We start from the raw sequence: 21,887 nt of genomic DNA, 5'->3' as shown, positions 1-21,887 counted from the left end.
TTGATAATTTGTGTCTTTAAAGGAATTGATTCCTTCCATCAAAGTCATGAAATCTCTGGGCCTAGAGTTGTTTATAGTATTTTTTGTCCTTCTAATGTTCATAGGATTAGTAGTGCTGATTTTATTTATGATGTTGGCAGTTTGTGTGTTTTCTATATTTTCTTGGTTAGTTTCACTAGAGATTTATGAATATTATTGATATTTTTGAATAATTAGCTTTTGTTTGTTTTCATTTTCTATTGTTTCCCAGTATTCAGTTTTATAGTTTTCTGTTATAAATTTCATGTCCTTTTTTCCCTATGTTTTGGGCTTAATTTTCTCTTATTTCTCTAGAAATTAGAGTTTTTCTAGAAACTAGAATTAGTTCATTTGAAACTAGGACAATTATAGCAACAAAATTAAACCTAAAATATGACAAAGAAAGGACATCAAATGTTTAGAACAGAAATCAATAAAATTGAATATAGAAAAGCAATAAGAAACCTCAATGAAAACAAAAGCTGATTTTTAAAAAAAACCAATAAGTTTCATAAATCCCTAGTGACACTAACCAGGATAAAAAAGAGAGAAACACACAAATTTCCAATACTGATTTCCTATCTTTCTTCATTTACAATATATGGATTTAATTCCATGAATTTTTCTTTAAACATTCTTCTATTGCACTTGCCAAATTTTGATATTATATCTTCATTTTCATTTATTTAAAAGTATGCATTTCTTTTCTATTTCTCTTTCTTTGATACATGGATAATTTGAATTGTGTTTCCCAATTCCCAGATGTTTCTGTTATTGACTTTTAGTTTAATTCCACAGTAATCTAAAAGTGCACTTTGTATATCTATTCTTTTCTATTTGTTTAAGGTTGCATTATGGTCCAGGATGTCATAGATCTTGATGAATGTTTCCTGCTCTTTGGGACTCAACTATGTCTCTGCTTCATAGATTTTAAATTTCCAGACCCAAACTAAAGGAGCACCTCTGTCTGGAAAATACTTTTCTTGTGGTAGAAGAAAAAAAAAAAAACAATGTTGGGACTGGTGTTTAAAACTTTTCTTTAATATGACTCACATTAGCTCTGCTCATGTGTCATTGGCCAGGGTGAGTTATAGAGTCAAACCTGATGTCACTGGGAGAGAGCTATACTACTCCCAGAGAGAGTGACCACAGAGGGGTCCATGGAGAAAGGCCCACTATAGAGGACCATTGACTTTTGTGAACAGAACAATGCAATCTATCACAAGCCACTTCCAGAGTGGGAAACTTTGGACACAAAATTGAGTGGGCTTTAGGAATAATTGCTACTTAATAGACCTGGTTCTAAATTCAGTCAAATATTCCAGTAAATACTTGGGAATTTCAATACACTGTAATTAGTAAATTTTAGACTCAAAATAACTTTTAGTATATTTCTATAAAATGGAATACTACTTTTTAAGGGACATACTTTCTCTCTGGATGAATTTTGCAAAAATTTTAAGTTCTTAGGTCATTTACTTTTATGATTGGATCTCTAAGTTTCCTTTAGGTATTAGATATTGTGTCTAAATTTTACCCTTTTTATGAGGCTACCATTCATAGAAGAATAGGAGCCCAACCTACTCTGGCATAACTTCATCTTAACTAATCACATCTGCGATGCCCCTATTTCCAAATAATATCACATTGTGGGGTACTGGGGATTAAGGCATTGAGTTACAAAATTTTGGGAGTCACCACTCAACACATGAAAGGAACTATGAAAGTAAGGATCCTACTAGTAGGCAGCTCAAGAATGACAATATTGTTATCAATATTGTCTGCTATGACTAAACAGTGATATGGTGTGGCTAAGCTTTTGGTTAAGTTATTAACTTTGCAGAGCAAGTTAATAAATTATATAGAACAATAATTTTGGAGTCATTTAAGTCAAAATTTTACATAACTGTATATGATAAATTACTTCTGGGAAAATAGAGTAGATGTGCTTTTGCCTATTCCTTGCAATGTACAACTAAAAACCTTAAACATCACATATAAACAAACATAAGAAGACTCAGAATGGTGAAGAGAAGAAAGAAGTGACCTTGGGTCCCAAGGAACAACGTGTTTTTGTTTCGTGGTTTTAGGTATTTTTGTTTTTTCCTCATGCAACCCAGTTTGGAGCTGAGTAGCTCACTTGGCAACTCTGAAATGACATCAGGTAGAGAGGGAAAAAAGGCTGAATGAAACCTTACTCTCTCTAGGCAAAAGACTAGGAAACAGACAGCCTAGTGATAGAGAAAACTTTTAGACAATAACCATCCTTCCCCAGCCAAACAACATAGACAAAACTTTGGCCCCACTGCCACCAATGCTAGCAAGCCCTGAATGAGGAGCCCAGACTTCCACCCACTCCAGCCTTTAATTAGGCATCATAACTCCCCCCATGAGGCTATTGTCATAAAAGGCCAAGCAGGAAACCAGGATTTTCATCTCTTTTAAGTGATTACAGTCAAAAGCAGTAGAGACCCTGTGGGGAGTTTTGACTTCCACTCTGACCCAACAATAATGAAGCACCACTCTCCTTTCCCACTGGGGTGGTGTCAGAAGAAGCCCAGTGGAGAGTTAGGACTTCCACTACTTCCCACTGGTAATGAGATCACCCTTTCCCCTCACCACCCCATGGTCAGTGGAGGCCATGTGCAGAGCAGTAAAGAATGTACTTACGTCTCCCAGCTAAGGAAATATAAGTGGAGGCCCAACAGGGAGCCAGGACTTTCAACTCCATATAGGATTAATGAAGAGAACTTCCTTGGGCATCAACAGAGGCCAAGTGGGGGACACAGACTCCTACTTCCACATGGCAGCAACAGTGTGGTGCCCTCCTTCTGTTAGAGCAGTTTCAGAGGAAAACACCTACAACAGAAGGCTTAATAACATCCAAATTCTCACACCATAACACTCAACATGTCCTTATTTAAATAGAAAATTATTCATTATGCCAAGAACCAGGAAAATCTGAAATGGAGTAAAAAAAAAAAAAAGACAGTGGATTCCAACACTAAAGTGACAGAGATATTACAATTATGTGACAGGGATTTTAAAGCAGCCATCAGGAAATCAAGAAATAGAACACAGAAAAGTGAAAAACAGAAAGAACAAATGGTAAACAAAGAATAAATTGTATATTTAAGCTCTAACATATCTAATCATATTAAATGTAAATGTTCTAAATATACCAATTAAAAGACAGATATTAAACAAAATGTTTAAAAAAGCATAACGTATATTTTATGCTGTCTACAAGAAACTGACTTCAAATATAACAATATAGGAAGGTTGAAATTGAAATGGTGGAAAAATATATATTATGCAAAAATTAATTAAAATAAAGCAAGAGTGGCTAAGTTAATTTTGGATAAAGTAGATTTCAGGGGAAGGATTACCAAGACAATTATACAATGATAAAAGAACCAACCACAAAGAAGACAAATCTTATATATACATGCACTAACCAAGAGAACTGCAAAATATTTGAAATATATGAAGCAAAAACTAATAAAACTGAAAAGCGAAATAGTCAAAACTATTTAGTCAAAACTTCAACATCCCCATCTCAACAGTACAGAAAATATCTAAAAAAAAAGTCAGCAAGATTTAGAAGAATGCAAAAATGACTACAAACAATAGGATCTAACTGACATTTTTATAGCACACTCAATCTAACAATAACAGAACACTCCCTCGATTCAAGTGCCTACTTCTAGTACCAAGATAGACTTTATTCTGGGTCATAACAGAAACCTTAATAAATTTAAAAAAATTCAAGTTATGCAGAGCATGCTTTCTGAACCCAACACAACAAAACTAGAAATAAGAGAAAGACATGACAATGACCAAATATTTGGAAAGGAAACAACGTACTTTTGAAGAGTTGATGAGTCAAAGAGGAAGTCTCAAGGGGAATAAAAAAATACATTGAACTGAATGAAAATGAAGCATAAATTAGCATAAAGCAGCACAGAGAGGGAGATTTATAGCCCCTAATACAATAGAAAAGAGGGAATGTCTTTCAAATCAATAATCTAAGTTTCTACCTCAAGAACATGGAAAAGTAACAACTAAATAAACTCATGGCAAAAAGAAAGAAGGAAAAATCTTCACACCTAAATTTGACAACTTAGATCAACTCCTTGAAAAACACAAACTACCATGATTCACCCAATATAAAAATAGATAACTTGAATAGCTTTAAAGCTGCCAAGGAAATTGAATTATTAATTTAAAAAAATCTCCTCCCAAACTCCCATGTGCGTATGGCTTCAAATGTGCAGAAGTCTACCAAATATTTAAAGAAAATTTCACAGAAATTTTCCCATAATAGGAGAGGAGAGAATACTTTCAATTCACTTTTTTTTGTTTCATTTTATTAACAGAGGTAGGGAAATCACTTGCACGGTGTCACATAGATAATGCATAGTAAAGACTGCTCTCAAGAGTAGATTTTCTGAAAATCTTTTCACTAGAGAGAGAATTTACTGTTTCCATGGGAGGTAGAGGGGCTGGAATATAAGCCCTGACAGTTGTTTGTTTTCTGTGTTTTGTTTGTTTGTTGTAATGCACGTGCCTGACTTAAGCTTTGTTGAGGCATCAGTTTCAAAGAGGCATAGGCTACCTTGAATAAATACATTGCCAACTACACCACCAGATAAACAGCTAAGCCACCTCTCCCCACAGAGTTTTCTTTGATTTCATATTTGTTTTGTTTTGTTTTGAAGGGCATGAATGAGAGAAATAGGAAAAAAATAGCATACAGAAATATGTCTTTAGTTATGTAAGAAATAGGGCTATTCATTACCTATATTTTTGGAAAAAGAAGGACCATAAATTCTCTGATTAAAAAAAATAAACATCTGGGGCGCCTGGGTGGCTCAGTTGGTTGGGCAGCTGCCTTCAGCTCAGGTCATGATCCCAGGGTACTGGGATCGAGTCCCGCATCGGGCTCCCTGCTCGGCAGAGAGCCTGCTTCTCCCTCTCCCTCTGCCTGCCTCTCTGCCTACTTGTGCTCTCTCTATCTCTGTCAAATAAATAAATAAAAATCTTAAAAAAAAAATAAACATCTTGGTTGGATTTCTATAATAGACCACGTGGGCAACTTGTCTTTTCTTTATATTTTAAATTTCTGCTCTTATGTTTTAAATTCACCAATAAGGAGCAGGCCCTCAAAACTCTAGACCCCCACTCTTTTTTTTATTATGTTATGTTCATCACCATACATTACATCATTAGTTTTTTTTTATTATTATGTTATGTTCATCACCATACATTACATCATTAGTTTTTGATGTAGTGTTTCATGATTCATTGTTTGCATATAACACCCAGTGCTCCATTCAATACGTGCCCTCTTTAATACCCATCACCAGGCTAACCATCCCCCACCCCTCCCCTCTAGAACCCGCAGTTTGTTTCTCTGAGTCCGTAGTCTCTCAATTCATTTTTGAAGATAGTATTAACCTAATACCAAAACTAAACAAAAACAGTGCAAAAGAAGAAAACCACATACCAACATCCCTCATGAATATGGATGCAACAACTTTTAACAAAATATTAGCAAAGAGAATATAGCAATACATAAAAAGAGTTATATAACATAATTAAATGGGGTTTACTTGAGGAATTCAAGGCTGGTTTAATGCTTCAAAATCAATTAATTAATGTAACCTGCTGTATTAATAGGCTAAATGGTGAATGGTTGAATTCTTTCCTCCTACTATTGCCAATAAAGTAAGGATGTCCATTCTCACCATTCTTATTAAACAGAGTGCTGAAAATTCTTCCTAATGCAATAGGGCAAGAAAAGGAAAATGTCTTCAGATTGGAAAGGAAAAAAGAAAACTATATTCAGATGATACAGTTATCTCTTAGAAAATTGCAAGGACTCTACTAAATAACTCTTAGAATTAATAAGTAAGTTCAACAATGTCACAGGATAGAAGATACACAAGATAAACATACAAAAATCAATTGTACTTCTGTATACTAGCAATAGTTACATGGGAAAACAGGGAAAGGAAACTTATTGTCCAGCATGTTCTCTGACTCCCCACCAAAGTGCCTCTTATTCTCAAGACTTTGTGATTAACTCCGTGACAAAATTTCATCATGCATTTTATCTCTTACATTTATGGTACATAGACAGTTCTCAGACTATTTCCCTTAAAAAGTTTCTTTGTCATTTGAAAATATATTATTGCTCTAAGTGCCAGAAGTTTACAATAGATGTGCTGCTGTCATTTGTCTAGTTTGCTTTTCTATACTTTTCTCCTTGAGGACAGACGTTACCACCTAAATATCTTTTCTATATCTTAGAATTGCCTCTACTCTTTTTTATTTTTGGAACTTATTCAACTTCACTAATGTTTTACATTATCTCAGTATTTTTAGAAATAAAAGTGTTTTTTTTTGTTTGTTTGTTTGTTTTAGTCTTCTAGGCCATAATCACTAATATCTCTACAGAATTTTATGATTTTCATCTTTCACACCCATGACCCTGCTCAGGCAATGACTAACTCAGTTCACATCTAGTCATTGTAAAACCCTCTCATTCCTGCCTCCACCATAATTTTTAATTTATCCTACCATGATCTCCATTATCACTACTTAGAAAAAGCCAGAGATTTAGTCTTTTAGTTCAGCAGTGTTTACCTGGCATATATTGGATATTTAAGAATCCTATTGGGTAATGAATAAATTAAGGAACAATGGTTCACATCCCAAGTAGGCATTGTAATACTAAATTACCCCAAAGGCCCATCTTACTGTCTTACTTCAACACAAATGTAGAAAAAACATTTTACACAATTTTCATTCATTCATTTATTTATTTATTTATTTGTTTGTTTGTTTGTTTATTTATTATTTATTTATTTTTACACCAAGACATTGTATCCTTAATGAATTCCAAGTTCATGGGTATTCTTGGCTCTGGAAAATGTAGTCCTAACCCATCTTTTTTTTTTTTTTAAGGCTTTAATTTAATTTAATTTAATTTTTTTAAGTTTTTTATTAATATATAATGTATTATTTGTTTCAGGGGTACAGGTCTGTGATTCATCAGTCTTACAGAATTCACAGCTCTCACCATAGTATATACCTTCCCCAGTGTCCATCACCCAGACACCCCATCCCTCCTACCCCCTCTCCTCCAGCAACCCTCAGTTTGTTTCCTGAGATTAAGAGTCTTTTATGGTTTGTCTCCCTTTCTGGTTTCATCTTGTTTCATTTTTCCCTCCTTTCCCCTATGATCCTCTGTCTTGTTTCTCAAATTCCTCATATCAGTGAGATCATATGATACTTGTCTTTCTCTGACTGACTTATTTGCTTAGCATAATACCCTCTATTTCCATCCACGTCATTGCAAATGGCAAGATTTCATTTTTGATGGCTGCATAATATTCCATTGTATATATATACCACATCTTCTTTATCCCTTCATCCGTTGATGGACATCTAGGCTCTTTCCGTAGTTTGGCTATTGTGGACATTGCTGCTATAAACATTCGGGCATATGTGCCCCTTCGGATCACTACAATTTTATCTTTGGGGTAAATACCCAGTAGTGCAATTGCCGGGTTGTAGGGTAGCTCTATTTTCAACTTTTTGAGGAACCTCCATATTGTTTTCCAGAGTGGCTACACCAGCTTGCATTCCCACCAACAGCATAGGAGGGTTCCCCTTTCTCTGCATCCTTGCCAACATCTGTCATTTCCTGACTTGTTAATTTTAGACATTCTGACTGGTGTGAGGTAGAATCTCATTGTGGTTTTGATTTGGATTTCCCTGATGTCAAGTGATGTGGAGCACTTTTTCATATGTCTGTTGGACATTTGGATGTCTTCTTTGCAGAAATGTCTGTTCATGTCTTCTGCCCATTTCTTGATTGGATTATTTGTTCTTTGGGTGTTGAGTTTGATAAGTTTTTTTTATAGATTTTGGGTACTAGCCCTTTATCTGATATGCCATTTGCAAATATCTTCATTCTGTCAGTTGTCTTTTGGTTTTGTTGACTGTTTCCTTTGCTGTGCAAAAGCTTTTTATCTTGATGAAGTCCCAATAATTCATTTTGGCCCTTGCTTCCCTTGCCTTTGGCGGATGTTTCTAGGAAGAAGTTGCTGCAGCTGAGGTCGAAGAGGTTGCTGCCTGTGTTCTCCTTTAGGATGTTGATGGACTCCTGTATCACACTGAGGTCTTTCATCCATTTTGAGTCTATTTTTGTGTGTGGTGTAAGGAAATTTTCCAGTTTCATTCTGTATATGGCTGTCCAATTTTCCCAACATCATTTTTTGAAGAGACTGTCTTTTTTCCATTGGACATTCTTTCCTCTTTGTCAAAGATTAGTTAACCATAGAGTTGAGGGTCCATTTCTGGGCTCTCTATTCTGTTCCATTGATCTAGTATCTGATTTTGTGCCAGTACCATACTGTCTTGATGATTACAGCTTTGTAGTAGAGCTTGAAGTCCAGAATTGTGATGCCACCAGCTTTGCTTTCTTTTTCAACATTCCTCTGGCTATTCATGGTCTTTTCTGGTTCCATGCAAATTTTAGGATTATTGTTCCATTTCTTTGAAAAAAGTTGATGGTATTTTGATAAGGATTGCATTAAATGTGTAAATTGCTCTAGGTAGCATTGACATCTTCACAATATTTGTTCTTCCAATCCATGAGCATGGAACCTTTTTCCATTTCTTTGTGTCTTCCTCAATTTCTTTCATGGAACATTTTCTATTTCTTTGTGTCTTCCTCAATTTCTTTCATGAGTATTCTATAGTTTTCTGAGTACAGATCCTTTTCCTCTTTGGTTAGATTTATTCCTATCTTATCTAACCCATCTTTTTATCTAATTTCTAAATAACCTTTTTCACATGTTTCATGTTCTTTTTTTTTTAAGATTTTATTTGTCACAGAGAGAGAAAGCACAAGCAGGGGGAGCTGGAGAGGGAGAAGCAGGCTCCCCGCTGAGCCGGGAGCCCAATGTGAGGCTCAATCCCAGGACCCTGGGATCATGATGTAAGCTGAAGGCAGACGCTTACCTGACTAAGCCACCCAGGCGCCCCTTGTTTTAGCCAAACTTACATACTTATTGTTCACTCTCTCCTCATATACTTCCTTCACATACTTTCCCTCCAGCTGAAATATACTACAAATACTACCATGACCAAATGCTATCTTTATTCAAGGCCTAGCACAAGTACCATTTAAATTGTAAATTCTTCCCTGATTACTCCATTTCCTGCTCCATTTTTCTAAAAATAATCCATGTTAAAGAGGGCACGTACTGAATGGAGCACTGGGTGTTACACGCAAACAATGAATCATGGAACACTACATCAAAAACTAATGATGTAATGTATGTTGATTAACATAACATAATAAAAAAATAAAAATAACCATTTTTCCTTGAAATCCCATCTCATTGTGTATATACTCTTTTAGCACACAACATCTGGACTTGTATCATATTTATTTTTTGCAGAAATTCACTCTTCCCTACCACATTGCAGACCCCTTAAGAATAGAAACCCAGGAGTATTTATCACTGTAGTCTCCCCTAGGACTAGGTGACAAATAGCAGGTGCTCAGTAACCATTTAAAAATAAATCATTGCTTTTATGGTCTTTAAGGCATCCAGTCTGGTCTATTGTATGTCTCCAAATTTTTCTTGGGCACAGTAATTTCTGTCACATACAAGTAATCATGGTCAAGTGTTTGAAATTGTTTTATTATTTCCAACCAAATAACAGAGTTCAGAGAATCTGAAAGGAACATTCACTAGAGGATAAAAGCATAATGATTTTTAGATATACATTAGAAATTTCTTTTGAAAATATGGGATCTAGCCCTAATGATGCATGTATTCATTTGCTAGCATAGCTATAACAAATACCACAGGCTAGGTGGTTTTACAACAGAAATTAATTTCTCATAGTTCTGGAAGCTGGGATTCCTGGATCAAGGTGTTGACAGGGTTGGTTTCTCCTGAGGTCTCTCTCCTTGGTTTGTGTCTTCACACAGACTTCCCACTGTGTCTGGACTCTAATCACTTCTCATAAAGACACAATCGCACTGGATTTAAGTTAATTACTTCTTTAAGGGCTTTATCTCCAAACACAGTCATATTCTGAGGTATTGGGGGTTGGAGCCTCAACATATGATTTTCAGGGGATATGGTTCAGCCCATAGCATTGCAGCTGCAACTTTCATAAGTCATTCAGTGCTCTTGGACTTAGCCTTTTCTTTTGTAAAACTGCATTTTTTCATCCTTTCTAAAATTCCTCTCAATTCAGTATCTTTAATTTCTCTATGGATCATTACTCTTTTGTAATGCATTCTCTAGAATATATCTTACTGAACATCACCATCATTCATGCACCTTATGAAACGTGGAACTTTGCAGTCATCTTGGTTCTTCTTTCTCCCCTACCCTCAATCCAACCAAACACCTCTACCTGCTCAATGGCTCTTCCTGACTCTCACTTCTTCCTTTCTCAGCTGAGCCCATGTGGATCTTCTTGAAGTTTCTTTGTTTTCACTAGTCTGTCTTCATATCGCCATTATGTGATCACTGCAATTTTTCCCCGTTGTCTAGAGACTGTAATATCTAAATGAATTTATAGGACTGTTAAGTCCCTAATTTTCTTTGCTGCCTTGATTCCCACCAACACTGCCCCTGTGCCTTTTACCCTCCACAGCAGTTTATGTTCCTGAGATACTGACCTGTTTGTGGTGCCCATGCTTTGGCCAAACTTTTCCCCTTTTGTCTGAAATGCCTTTTTCCCTGATTGTTTTTCTGAATGATTTTGTTATGTGCACTTACAGTTCAAATGCTTTTTCCCATGTGAGGCCTCCCTTACTTCCTGAGGCAGAACCAAGAGAAACTTGTCTTCTGCTCTTCTTTTGCTTCTGATATACCGTCATTATCTAATTGGCTTAACACTGTGATTTATTGATCTGTCATTCCACTAAGTCTTAAGCTCCTTGAGACCTTGGATTGTTTGCTTTATCTTTGAAGTCTAATAAACATTTGTTTAGGGAATGCTGTTTATAAAAACCTAAGTACAAAGATTAAGTAAAATATAGATTTGTTGAATTAATGTTAATATTTCTTAAGATTTTTAAAAATATGTAACTCTACTCATTTGATTTTAATTCCATTCTTTTAAAACTTACCTGTTTCAGGGCGCCTGGGTGGCTCAGTTGGTTGGGCGACTGCCTTCGGCTCAGGTCATGATCCTGGAGTCCCGGGATCGAGTCCCACATCGGGCTCCCTGCTCGGCGGGAAGTCTGCTTCTCCCTCTGACCCTTTCCCCTCTCATGCTCTCTCTCTATCTCATTCTCTCTCTCAAATAAATAAATAAAATAAAATCTTAAAAAAAATAAAAAAAAATAAAACTTACCTGTTTCAGATAGTAGATCCATATTCAATATTTTGTCACATATAGGGAACTATTTATTAGCTTAGACACTGGATGACTTGGATTCATTAAGTTTTGGGTAAAAAAAAGTTAAAAATTATGTTGGCTTTGAAGTTTCTTTTGCCCTCTAGGTGTTTGCTTACAGAATAGAGCATTTCATCAAACTGTGTTAGTTATCTGCTTTGTTGGTACTATTTCAATTCCCACATTCCTTTCCTTCATCTCCTTTTTTAGATAAACAAGCTGGAGGCACGCCTCAGGCAGGCGGGATGCACAGATGATAAAGGGATTCGAAGAAAAGACAATGAACACTGGATGAAAGAAGACTGCATTAGCTGTATGTGTAAGGTATGTGTTGCTAGAAGTTTTTCCATCTTCCTCCTGTTTTACTTCTGCTAGCTTGCCAGTTGAGACAAACCTGAAAAATTCAAGAGAGAAAAATGTTCTTTTTTTGTGAATAGATTCTAGGCATATTTTTAAGGTCAAGATATTGATGTGAGATTTTGAGGTTTCTGATTATAGATATAAATATGCCACTATCTCATGAACACTTGCCAAATACCACGTGGGTTTTTCATATTTTCACTAATAACTGGGAGAGCTGACACTCAGGATGTTTACTGAGCTTTGCCCAAGATTACACAAATAGAGGCAGAAATGGGGCTTGAATTCATCTCCTTATTCTCCAGTCAGGCTCACTACAAAAGTTGCCTGAAAGCATTTGGTAAATATTAAAAAAATGTTATCATGATACCCACCAAAAGAGAAAAGCTCAGTCTTTATTTAGTTTGTTTTTTGGACAGAGCTGATAGCAATCACTCCTGCCTCTCTCCACACCTCAAGCCCTCCGGTTTGGGAGGTAACATTTTATAGGCCAGTACTTCCAGCCTTGCTTTTTCATGATGCAAATGTAGAAATAAAGCATTAATAGGAACTACATGTATAAATTAGCTCATACCATGGATAATTTTTATTATGTTGAGATAGTCAGCCAATCAGATTACATATTATAAGAAACTTTTAAAAAGATAATTCCACTGTAAGAAAAATGGGAATAATCTTTGAATGTTGCCTTTCAGAGTGGCCAGGTCACCTGTATGGTGGAGACTTGTCCTCCGGCTCCATGTCTCAGTCTTGAATTGGTGAAAGGAACCTGCTGTCCAGTTTGCAGAGACACAGGAATGCCAGCTGATTCCTCAGAGAACCGCTAAGCAATTTACTGCTCTTGAACCCTGAATGGGGAATTTCTCAGGAAAAGGCAGTCAGGCACTTTTATTTAACCTGTGGTCACACTCCTGGCACAGAAATCACTGATCTAAAACAAATTAGTTCATTTAACCCTTCAACATACTGATGATCTTGCATCTTTTCATTTTCTAACATACCTTGAAGTAATGCAAAATTAATGTCTATAAAGAAGATAGGGATTACTTTATTGTGAGAAATATTTCTTATTGTAAGCTACCAGTTTTACATGCTGTACAGGGAAATAAAAAGAATTTCATGCAATATTTTTAAAAAATCTGAGTATTGTGGAAAATCTCTCATTTCAAAATTCAGAGAGATTATATGATCTCCAGGAATTTTGAGAGAATGGGTTTTGCACTCAGAGAAAACATCTGGAAAGATCTGTGATAACTTTGGCACATGTAATACATATTGCTTTCCTCACTCCGTCTCTCACATCTAGAACCTAGATAATGGCCAGATGTTTCTGGAAAGGCACTTACCTTAACCATCAGTAGGCTCTAACTTCTAGAACATTAGGGAAAAGTGAGTGAAAGTATTTGGAGGAGCTTGCCATTTTTACATTTGGCTAGAAAATACAAACACTATGAAGGGAAGATCCTTCAAAGGAGCCTTGCTCAATCTCTGCCTTTCCATCACTTGTCATTATTATCACCAGTGAGATGTCGAAATTGAAATTTATCAAGTCTGAACAATTCAGGAACAAGCTAGTTTACTATCAGAAAAATTGGAAATGTTTTTGACTTTAACAAAAGTTGTTGCTATGAGGTTTCTTCTAATTTTGGCACTCTGTTATAGCATTTAAAATACAATCCAATAGACAATAGGTTAGCTATATTCAGAATGGAATATTTAGTAAATTAGGTGAGTTTCACTTAATAAATTCTTTTAAACTATGGTGCAGCCACAGTATTTGGGGTTGGTTGCAGTTGTTGTAGATTTGTTTAAGAAATTCTTTGTTCTAGGACTTTTGAGGGGAGACTTCATGTAGTGTCCTGCCCAGAGGGACTCTCAGGGTGATAACTCTACTGTTTTCCAATTACAAAATAAACATTTAACACCAGGCACAAAATCTCCCAATATTTAGAAGTATTATGTAAAATACAGTATTCATTGTAGTGAAAATATTTTCATGGTTTTAATATTATGAGTGAGGAAAGGTGTTTTCAGAGTTTGATAATACAGGTCATTATTTTAAAAACGTATTGGTGATTTCCTCCTACGATACAAAATAATTTTTTACTAAAAAGTTTAAGGACAAAACTATATGTCCTAAAAGTTTGATGTTTGATGCATTTTTAAGTCCAAAATAATTTCTAATTATATTTCATTTTGAAAGACAAATTTTAACAAGTTGCAAAAGCTTGACATTTGGTGGCCTTTCAAAACGCAACAAAGTGAAATGAAGCTAAACATTATGGAAATATAATTAGTTCCTCTGAAACTACAGTAAACATATTGCAAATGACAATAATACATGTAATAGTTTAGGTTTCTCATCATGTTCATTTGTCATTTTATCATTTTATTAAAGTTTAAGCAAGACCTGTATGATGTCTCATATGACTTTTTGTCCATAACCACATGTTAATTTGGATGCCACCTGGTCAGTATGTTTGGCTTGTTGAACATAAGCAAATATCAAAATAACAGAATAAAATTATCATTTAAAATGGAACATGGGGATTTAAAAACTTGTCTATCAACTGACAATTTGAAAATTCAGTAACCTTTACAAATATGGTTATAATATCATCATACAGATTACCTTTTGCTTTATTCATTTTATTTGTATTTCATTTATTTGACTGTATTTTTAAAAATGTTTCATTTTGAAAGTATTATTGTGCATAATAAAAATTTCAAGTATTTCCCAAGGATATATAAACCTTTGTATTCCATTTCTGCCATCCAAAGGTGAATGTTATTTTCAGTTTTCTATGTGTGTGTCTGTGTGTGTGTGTGTATTCCTCTATACAGTTTCTATGCAACACAAATATGATGATGTTTCTTCCTCAATGATTTTGTCTATTCCAAAGAACCTTAAAACATTGAAAATCCAAATGTATTTGTTAACAATATTTGATATATTATATTCTGCCAAGAAATTTGTTTTAGGTAAAATTTAATGTTTTTTACATGTGACACTTTTCTGATCTGGGGCAAAAGAAGTATCCATGAGGAGGTATACACAAAGAAGATGAAAGCATTCTTGGGCTCACTTTTTGCCTGATTTTGTCTGCTAAAGAAAAGCAAAGATTTTTAACCAGGATGTATGATTATGTGAAAAGGTAGAAAAATAGCTCCTTTCTTTCAGGGGCTCTTTAATGTCTGCTTTGTACCTCCTATACCTAAGTGGCCACACTGCACACAGAGCTACATGACATGTAGTTGAAGGGATATAGACAGCTTTTATTTGAGACTGGAGATTAAAAATAGGGCATTTACCTGACAAATAGTCTTTAATGCTCACAGAAGGCAAATAACAATGTTTAAGACAGAGTTTTTATGTTGGCCTGTTTATTTTCTAGATCTGTATGTTATGGGGCAGAGGTAGGAAAATCTGTTGGGAATTTTGGTAAGGATTTTTTTGTTTAATTGTGAAATGATGTTAAAATAGATTTACTGAACTGTAATTACTACAAATACCCCATTGCCCAATGTCATGTATAATGCATTTTCATTTGCAAATAAAATATAGTTTATTAGTAAGTTAAATCAAGGTCATGGATATCTCACACAGAAATCCTATATTCCAGTTTAAGAAAGATGTGTTTTATTAAAAGCCATATTTAGGTGAGTGTCCTCAACATTTATTGGCATGGTAGGGTTTGTAAAAAACAATATAAACTTTTTTATTCCTCATGAATATACAAAATGAGGGACGGTGTACTAAATATAAGTAGTGCTAAAATCTGTACCTTAAATATAAGTGCATATGCTATGTTTTTAGTCCTTGCTTTTGTTTCAAGCATCAGAAATGAATCAATGTTTAAATTTGCATCTCAAACATAAACTAGACAGACAGAAGAGATAATATTTCCTGAAATTATGAAGCTTATTTTGTGTTCTAAACATACTTTGTGAAATAAGAGAGGAGAATTTCTTTAAACTTAATTATTAACAAAAATGGTTCAACTCTAAGGCTCTGGCTCATATATATATATATATATATATATATATATTTATTTATTTATTATATACACAACAATATTATAGACATCTATATATAATATGTATTATGTGTAAATAAAATTAAAATAGTGTTATCTTTTCTTATATCTTGCACCTAAATGTTGGTACACATTTGGAATTTGTGTGTATGGGAATAATCCAGTGTAAAAAATTTTAAATTGCATTTTTATCTTTGGAAAGAGTATGTACTATCTAATTGTTTATTCATCATTTATCTAGTTATCCATCATCCATATTTTGGTCAATGGACTCTGGAAAATGTTCTTTTTTTCTTTCTGGAGAATATTCTTAATTCCATGTATGTTAATATATCCTAAAACATTAGGAATAAATGAAGATCATTTATTTTTTTTAAGTAGGCTCTACACCCAGAATAGAGCCCATGGGGGCTTGAACTCACAACCCTGAGATTAAGACCTGAGCTGAGATCAAATGTTGGATGCTTAACTGACTGAGCCGCCCAGGTGTCCCTCAGTCAGTTAAATGTCTACCTTCAGCTCAGGTCATGATTCCAGGGTCCTGGGATCAAGTCCTGAATGGGGCTCCCTACTCAGCGGGGAGCCTGCTTCTCCTTCTCCCTCTGCTCATGCTTGTGCTCTCTCTCTCTGTCAAATAAATAAATAAAATCTTTTTTTTTAAAGAAGAAAACTTGGATTTTTAGAGACTTAAAATCCTCTAAACAATAGAAAGTATTATGCAATCTTGTTTCTGGAAAAGCATGTGGAAGAAACAATATAATTTACTAGCAGGGCTAGGGACTATGTGGTTGGTATGGGAAGCTCAGTCTAGAGCAAATGAAACCTAAATAAAAAGAAAAAAACAATTTATAAAGGAAAAACATCAAACTGGATGTAACTATGAAGAGAGGAATTTAGAGTCAGAGCTGAAGGAACAGGTCTGGAACCCACACGGATGTATGCTCATGATTCTGGAGAACATTCCAGTTTGGTCATTGTTAAAGACCATGTGAAGATGTAAAGTTTAAATTTACATGATCATTGAGGTGTAGAAATCCCAAGCTACAAAATTAATGAAAACACTTGGCTTGTGCCAATAGAGAAATCACAAACTCAAAAATTTAAGTGTAGTGACTGAAATAATAGAAATATATAATTTTCATTCAGAAAAACATGATCAGTTCAAAAGAAGGTAAGAAAACAAAGAAATTAAAATTTTGGTTAATGGAAAATTTAATATAATAGTAACAAATTTAAATATATTTGAAATCATATTAAATAGAAATGTTATTTGCTCATCAGACAAAATCCAGAGTCTCAAACTGATTTTAAAAACTATATATACAATATATATACATATACACAAATGCAAACACATTCACATGACAAAACTAAAACATAATGTCACAAAAATGTTGAGAAAAAGGGAGAAAGGGAGATAGCCCATATTTTACTGATTTTTCAAAGAGCTTTGTTATGGGTTGAATTGTGTTTTCCCAAAATTTATAGGTTAAGTCCTAACCCCCAGTACCTTAAAATGTGACCTTATTTAGAGAGAAATTTTATAGAGACTATTAGGGTAGGTCCTAATCCAATATGACCAGTTTCCTTATGAAGAGGGGACATTTGGAGACAGATACACAGATACACACAGGGAGAACACACTGGGAATGTGAAAATAGCCATCTATAGGCTAAGGAGAGAGGCCTAGAGCTCATTCTTTCCCCACAGCCTCAGAAGCAACCAACTCTGCCACACCTTGATCTGTGAGCCCATGCATTTCTATTGTTTAAGCTAGCTGGATTGTGGTACTTAGTTACAATAGCCCTTGAAAACTAATACAGGGTGATTATGGTCATTAAGTAGTGATGAAGAAACAAATCATCAGAAAAGTACAAAAATCCCGCACATATATATGCATAAAACATCATAATGTTCACATTAAAAAGTGCCAATTTATGAAATATAATTTGCACATCTATAAATGATTACTCCTTTTTCAGATTTTCATATACTTCTCTCAGAAACTGACATATCAAGCAAACAAAAAGTAGTCAGTATTTGAACAGTACAGTTAACAAATTTGAGCTAATGCTCATATTTGCAATCCTGCCCTAACAGTAATAGAATACATATTTTTTAAAGTTCTGTAGGAAACATTTTCAAAAACTGACTCCTGGTTACACAGCATACTTTAACAAACTTCAATAATTTAATGGTATTTTATAGACCATGCTATCTCAATTACTGTGCAATCAAAAATAAGGAAAAATAAGAAAAATTATAGCTCATACATACATATCCATCAACAAAGAAATTACAATGGATGTTATAGAAATATTTAGACTACACCCAAAATTAAAAAGAAAAAATACTATAGAAATGATATTTTTAAAAATCGGGAGATGATGATGGCTAAAGCCCTGGTGGCATGGAGCTAGGGTCTTTTTTTTTTTTTTAAAGATTTTATTTATTTATTTGAGAGAGAGAGAATGAGAGAGAGAAAGCACGAGAGGAAAGAGGGTCAGAGGGAGAAGCAGACTCCCCGCTGAGCAGGAAGCCCGATGCGGGACTCGATCCCGGGACTCCAGGATCATGACCTGAGCCGAAGGCAGTCGCTTAACCAACTGAGCCACCCAGGCGCCCTGGAGCTAGGGTCTTAAAAAATCTTTGAAAATAACCCAATGATGCTTCTTAGAGTCTGATAGCCTCAAGTTGTTCCAAATGTTAATATAGAAAGTAAAGGATGTGCTTCCCATCTTTTAAAACGTTTGAGGTTCAAATGAAAATGGAAAAAAGAAGTCCCACAAACCAACTTATTTGAATAGCATATAAGGTAAACATTAGGAGCAATGTTTCTTTCTTGATATATACACCAAATATCATAAATCATGAGTCTGTATAGATGTATGCATGTAGATGATGATAGTAGATAGATAGATAGATAGATAGCTAGATAGATAGCCTCATAGTCTAGTGTAGTGTGACATTTCTCACCTACCAAACTACAAATTTTTTAACGTTTAAAGGATACAAGACAGAAATTTAAAGGAAAATCCTAAACAGCTTTTGGTTAAGACCACTCTCTGCTCCCCTCCTATAACCAACTATGATGATGATTTCATCATTTAGTTAAAATAATCCAGATTAGAAAATTTGGACATCTGAGTCTTTAGGCATTTATTTTGTCATTGTTTTTATAAAGAACATTTTTTGTACTAGTTGTTGCAAACATTTCCATATCCTTTTACACTTATTAGAATTGGGATTTATTATTTTTATATGAAAACAGGGTCAGTAAAAAATAACAAACTTAATTGTAGATCCATTAGTTTATATATTGTGACTGATGGTGTTTTGAAAATTTAAAGGAGTCAGTGCCCTTTGGATTGCTAGAATTGTATTTCTCATCAATCACTTTAAGTACTTTTTTTCATGCAATCCATTACCTTCTTGTTTACTTCACGTTGAAGTTCTTCATGTAGTTTCCATAAAACTCTGACATTCATGAATTCTTCCAATTTTCTCTTTCTTATGCTCCTATGCATTTTTCTCCAAGGCAATTCCCATTTACATAAGGTAACTAAAATCATTTTTCTTAATAAATATATGTCCAATATAATAAGCCATGGAAAAGATACTAATTGTTTCTCATTAAAAGAATTCCCATGATATGAATAGGTGTTCTGCAATCTTAAAAAAAAAAATATGGACCATGATTAATTTATTCAATACCTTACTACTTCTAAGTGGTAAGGGCCACAGTATGGTATTTTGGTGTTCTAAACAATGATTTTATTGGACTAAAAATAAACAATGATTTTGTTGGACTAAATGGATGCAAAATGCATTTATTAGACACAGAAAATATGTGTCTCTTGAAAAGTATTCAATGTATTAACTTTCTTGCCAATGGATGAAAGATTCCATGTTCTAGTCATTGCTGTAGATTCCTATATGAGCAAAGAAGGGATGAAATAGTTGTGAAATATGAGCTAGTGGGTTTTTTTTGTTTGTTTGTTTTTGTATCACAATGGGAAGTGGTTCTTTTACACAATTAGCTTCAGGCAAAAAGGATATAGTTTTGTGCTTTAAAACTGAAATAAATGTGCAGTATGAAATCCAGGAATGGTAAAGGATCTTAAGAAGCAATTTTCTGAAACGCAGTTTGAAGCCATGTGTCATTACGTTAACAGCTCAGAAATTACAGGAGCTAACGCAACACGCTAGCATCAGGACTGCCCTGGGCAGTCGGAGATGGAGTGGCTTTGCTTACAAAACCTGAGCTGACCTGTAAATAAGAAGTCATGCTGACTTTGAGCCCCAGGCAGTGTTCCAAGTAGCATAGTGCTCTACAGGCAGCAGCAACAATGATAGTTTCAAAATCCATTGTCATTTTGGGAGACCACCCACAATGCTTTCACCATCTTCAAACTTTATTTGCAAAGGAAGTTATACTGCAAAACCAAGCCATGGTCATTTAATAGTGTAACCATGAAGGATTTCAATTGCACAAGCAGAAAAGGGTTATTTAGTTAATGTAGAACAACAAAATTTCTGAAGATCCAAGAGTTTTAGTTATTCAAAGATTGGGGTTATGGACTTAAGCTTGTTTTTTTTTTTTTTAAGATTTTATTTATTTATTCATGAGAGAGAGGCAGAGCGAGAAGCAGGCTCCCAAGGAACAGGGAGCCCAAAGCGGGACTCGATCCCAGGACTCCAGGACCATGACCTGAGCCGAAGACAGACGCTTAACCATCTGAGCCACCCAGGTGCCCTTAAGCTTGTTTTTATTTGATAGTGTTAATAAATCATTAATGTAAAACCAGGCCTACAACAAAGATAATGGGGATAAATTGCAAATGGCCTCGGAGTATAAAGGCCAGGACAATATAGGTGTGTTGACTGGGGACTGCCCCTTTTCCAAAGTAGAGACAGGATGGAAATTGGATTTTATATCCCTAGCATACTGAAGTGGATATGGAAAATCAAGTCTATACTGGAGGTCAGTCATCAACAAACATTAAAAATAGAAGCAAGCAAGGGGAATCAATAGTCAATAAATTAGAACCCAGAAATCAAAATGAAGAATTATGGGGAAAGGCAAATGTGTGTATTTATAATATATGTGTTTCTAGGTGTTGTTTTGATAAATTTCAGCATGGAATTGCCATGGCTAGGGTAACTATTTTCATTCTCACACACATTCTTAATATTCTTTTGTACAAAGAAAGTTGCAATAGATGTGACAGTATCCTGGCTACATGGTAAAACTCATCTATATTATAGTCTGAAGTTTGTATCACTTTATTGCCTGACACCAAAACAGAAAATAGCTTCAAGATTACCTAAAATGTAATAGTCAAATCAAACAAAAAAAAATGGGCATAAAAATTGTTTAGCTAAGAGGGCAGAGCAAGATGGCAGAGGAGTAGGAGATCTGGATTTCATCTGGTCTCAGGAATTCAGCTGAATGGGATCAAACCATTTGGAAAACCTATGAACTCAACAGAAGATCGAAGAAGAGAGTACCAACAACTCTCTGAACAGAGAAGCGACCACTTACTGGAAGGTAGGACGTGTGGAGAAGTGAATCCGAGGCGATATTCAGGAGGATAGACGGCGGGGGAGGGGGCCTCCGTCAGCCACTTCTGGCAAGTAATAGAGCCGCGGAGCACAAAATTGGAACTTTTAGAAGTCGGCTCCAGTGGCTAAGCAGAAGGTGGAACCCTCATGGGACAGTGTGGTCTCAGGACCCTTGGGGTCACAAAAGACCGGGGGAGCCTGAATGTGGCAGAGATCCCAGGTATCAGAGCAGGGAAGCCAGCTGAAGAGACGGAGCCAAGGCACGGGCTCTCAGCTCGGGGTTGCCATAAACTGTGATCTGCTGCACAGTCGGGCCACTGCTCCTCCAGCAGGGACCCAACAAGCAGCAGAGTTGGGGAGACTCCCCTTCCTCCCCGGGGAGGAGCAGCGCAGGAGTGCATTGCAGGGATCTGCTGGGTTTGGAGACTCCACACAGGGTTGTGTGCCAGAGACAGAAACGTTTGC

The 21,887-nt window shown here is 35.3% G+C and overlaps 1 protein-coding gene across 3 annotated transcripts in view; it reads left to right on the top strand.

The window, feature by feature from the left end:
- PXDNL (peroxidasin like) overlaps positions 1 to 14,776 on the top strand; it is a 502,908-nt gene extending 488,132 nt beyond the window's left edge. Inside the window, exons 20-21 of one of the 3 annotated variants that reach the window (XR_012378199.1) lie at positions 11,671 to 11,784; positions 12,516 to 12,641. Coding sequence is in view for 1 of the 3 variants with exons in the window: in XM_025870586.2 (XP_025726371.2) it covers positions 11,671 to 11,784; positions 12,516 to 12,647 (246 nt within the window). In the remaining 2 variants the exon portion in view is untranslated. Of the gene's footprint in view, positions 1 to 11,670; positions 11,785 to 12,515 lie in introns of those variants that run through there. The other 2 variants (XM_025870586.2, XR_012378200.1) reach the window with 2 other exon arrangements.
- Positions 14,777 to 21,887: the final 7,111 nt, after the last annotated feature.

This window comes from Callorhinus ursinus, unplaced genomic scaffold (genome assembly GCF_003265705.2).
Source record: "Callorhinus ursinus isolate GAN/ISIS: 27379988/994484 unplaced genomic scaffold, GSC_fseal_2.0 scaffold5, whole genome shotgun sequence".
NCBI lineage: Eukaryota > Metazoa > Chordata > Mammalia > Carnivora > Otariidae > Callorhinus > Callorhinus ursinus.
This window is presented reverse-complemented; position numbering and strand designations above follow the sequence as displayed.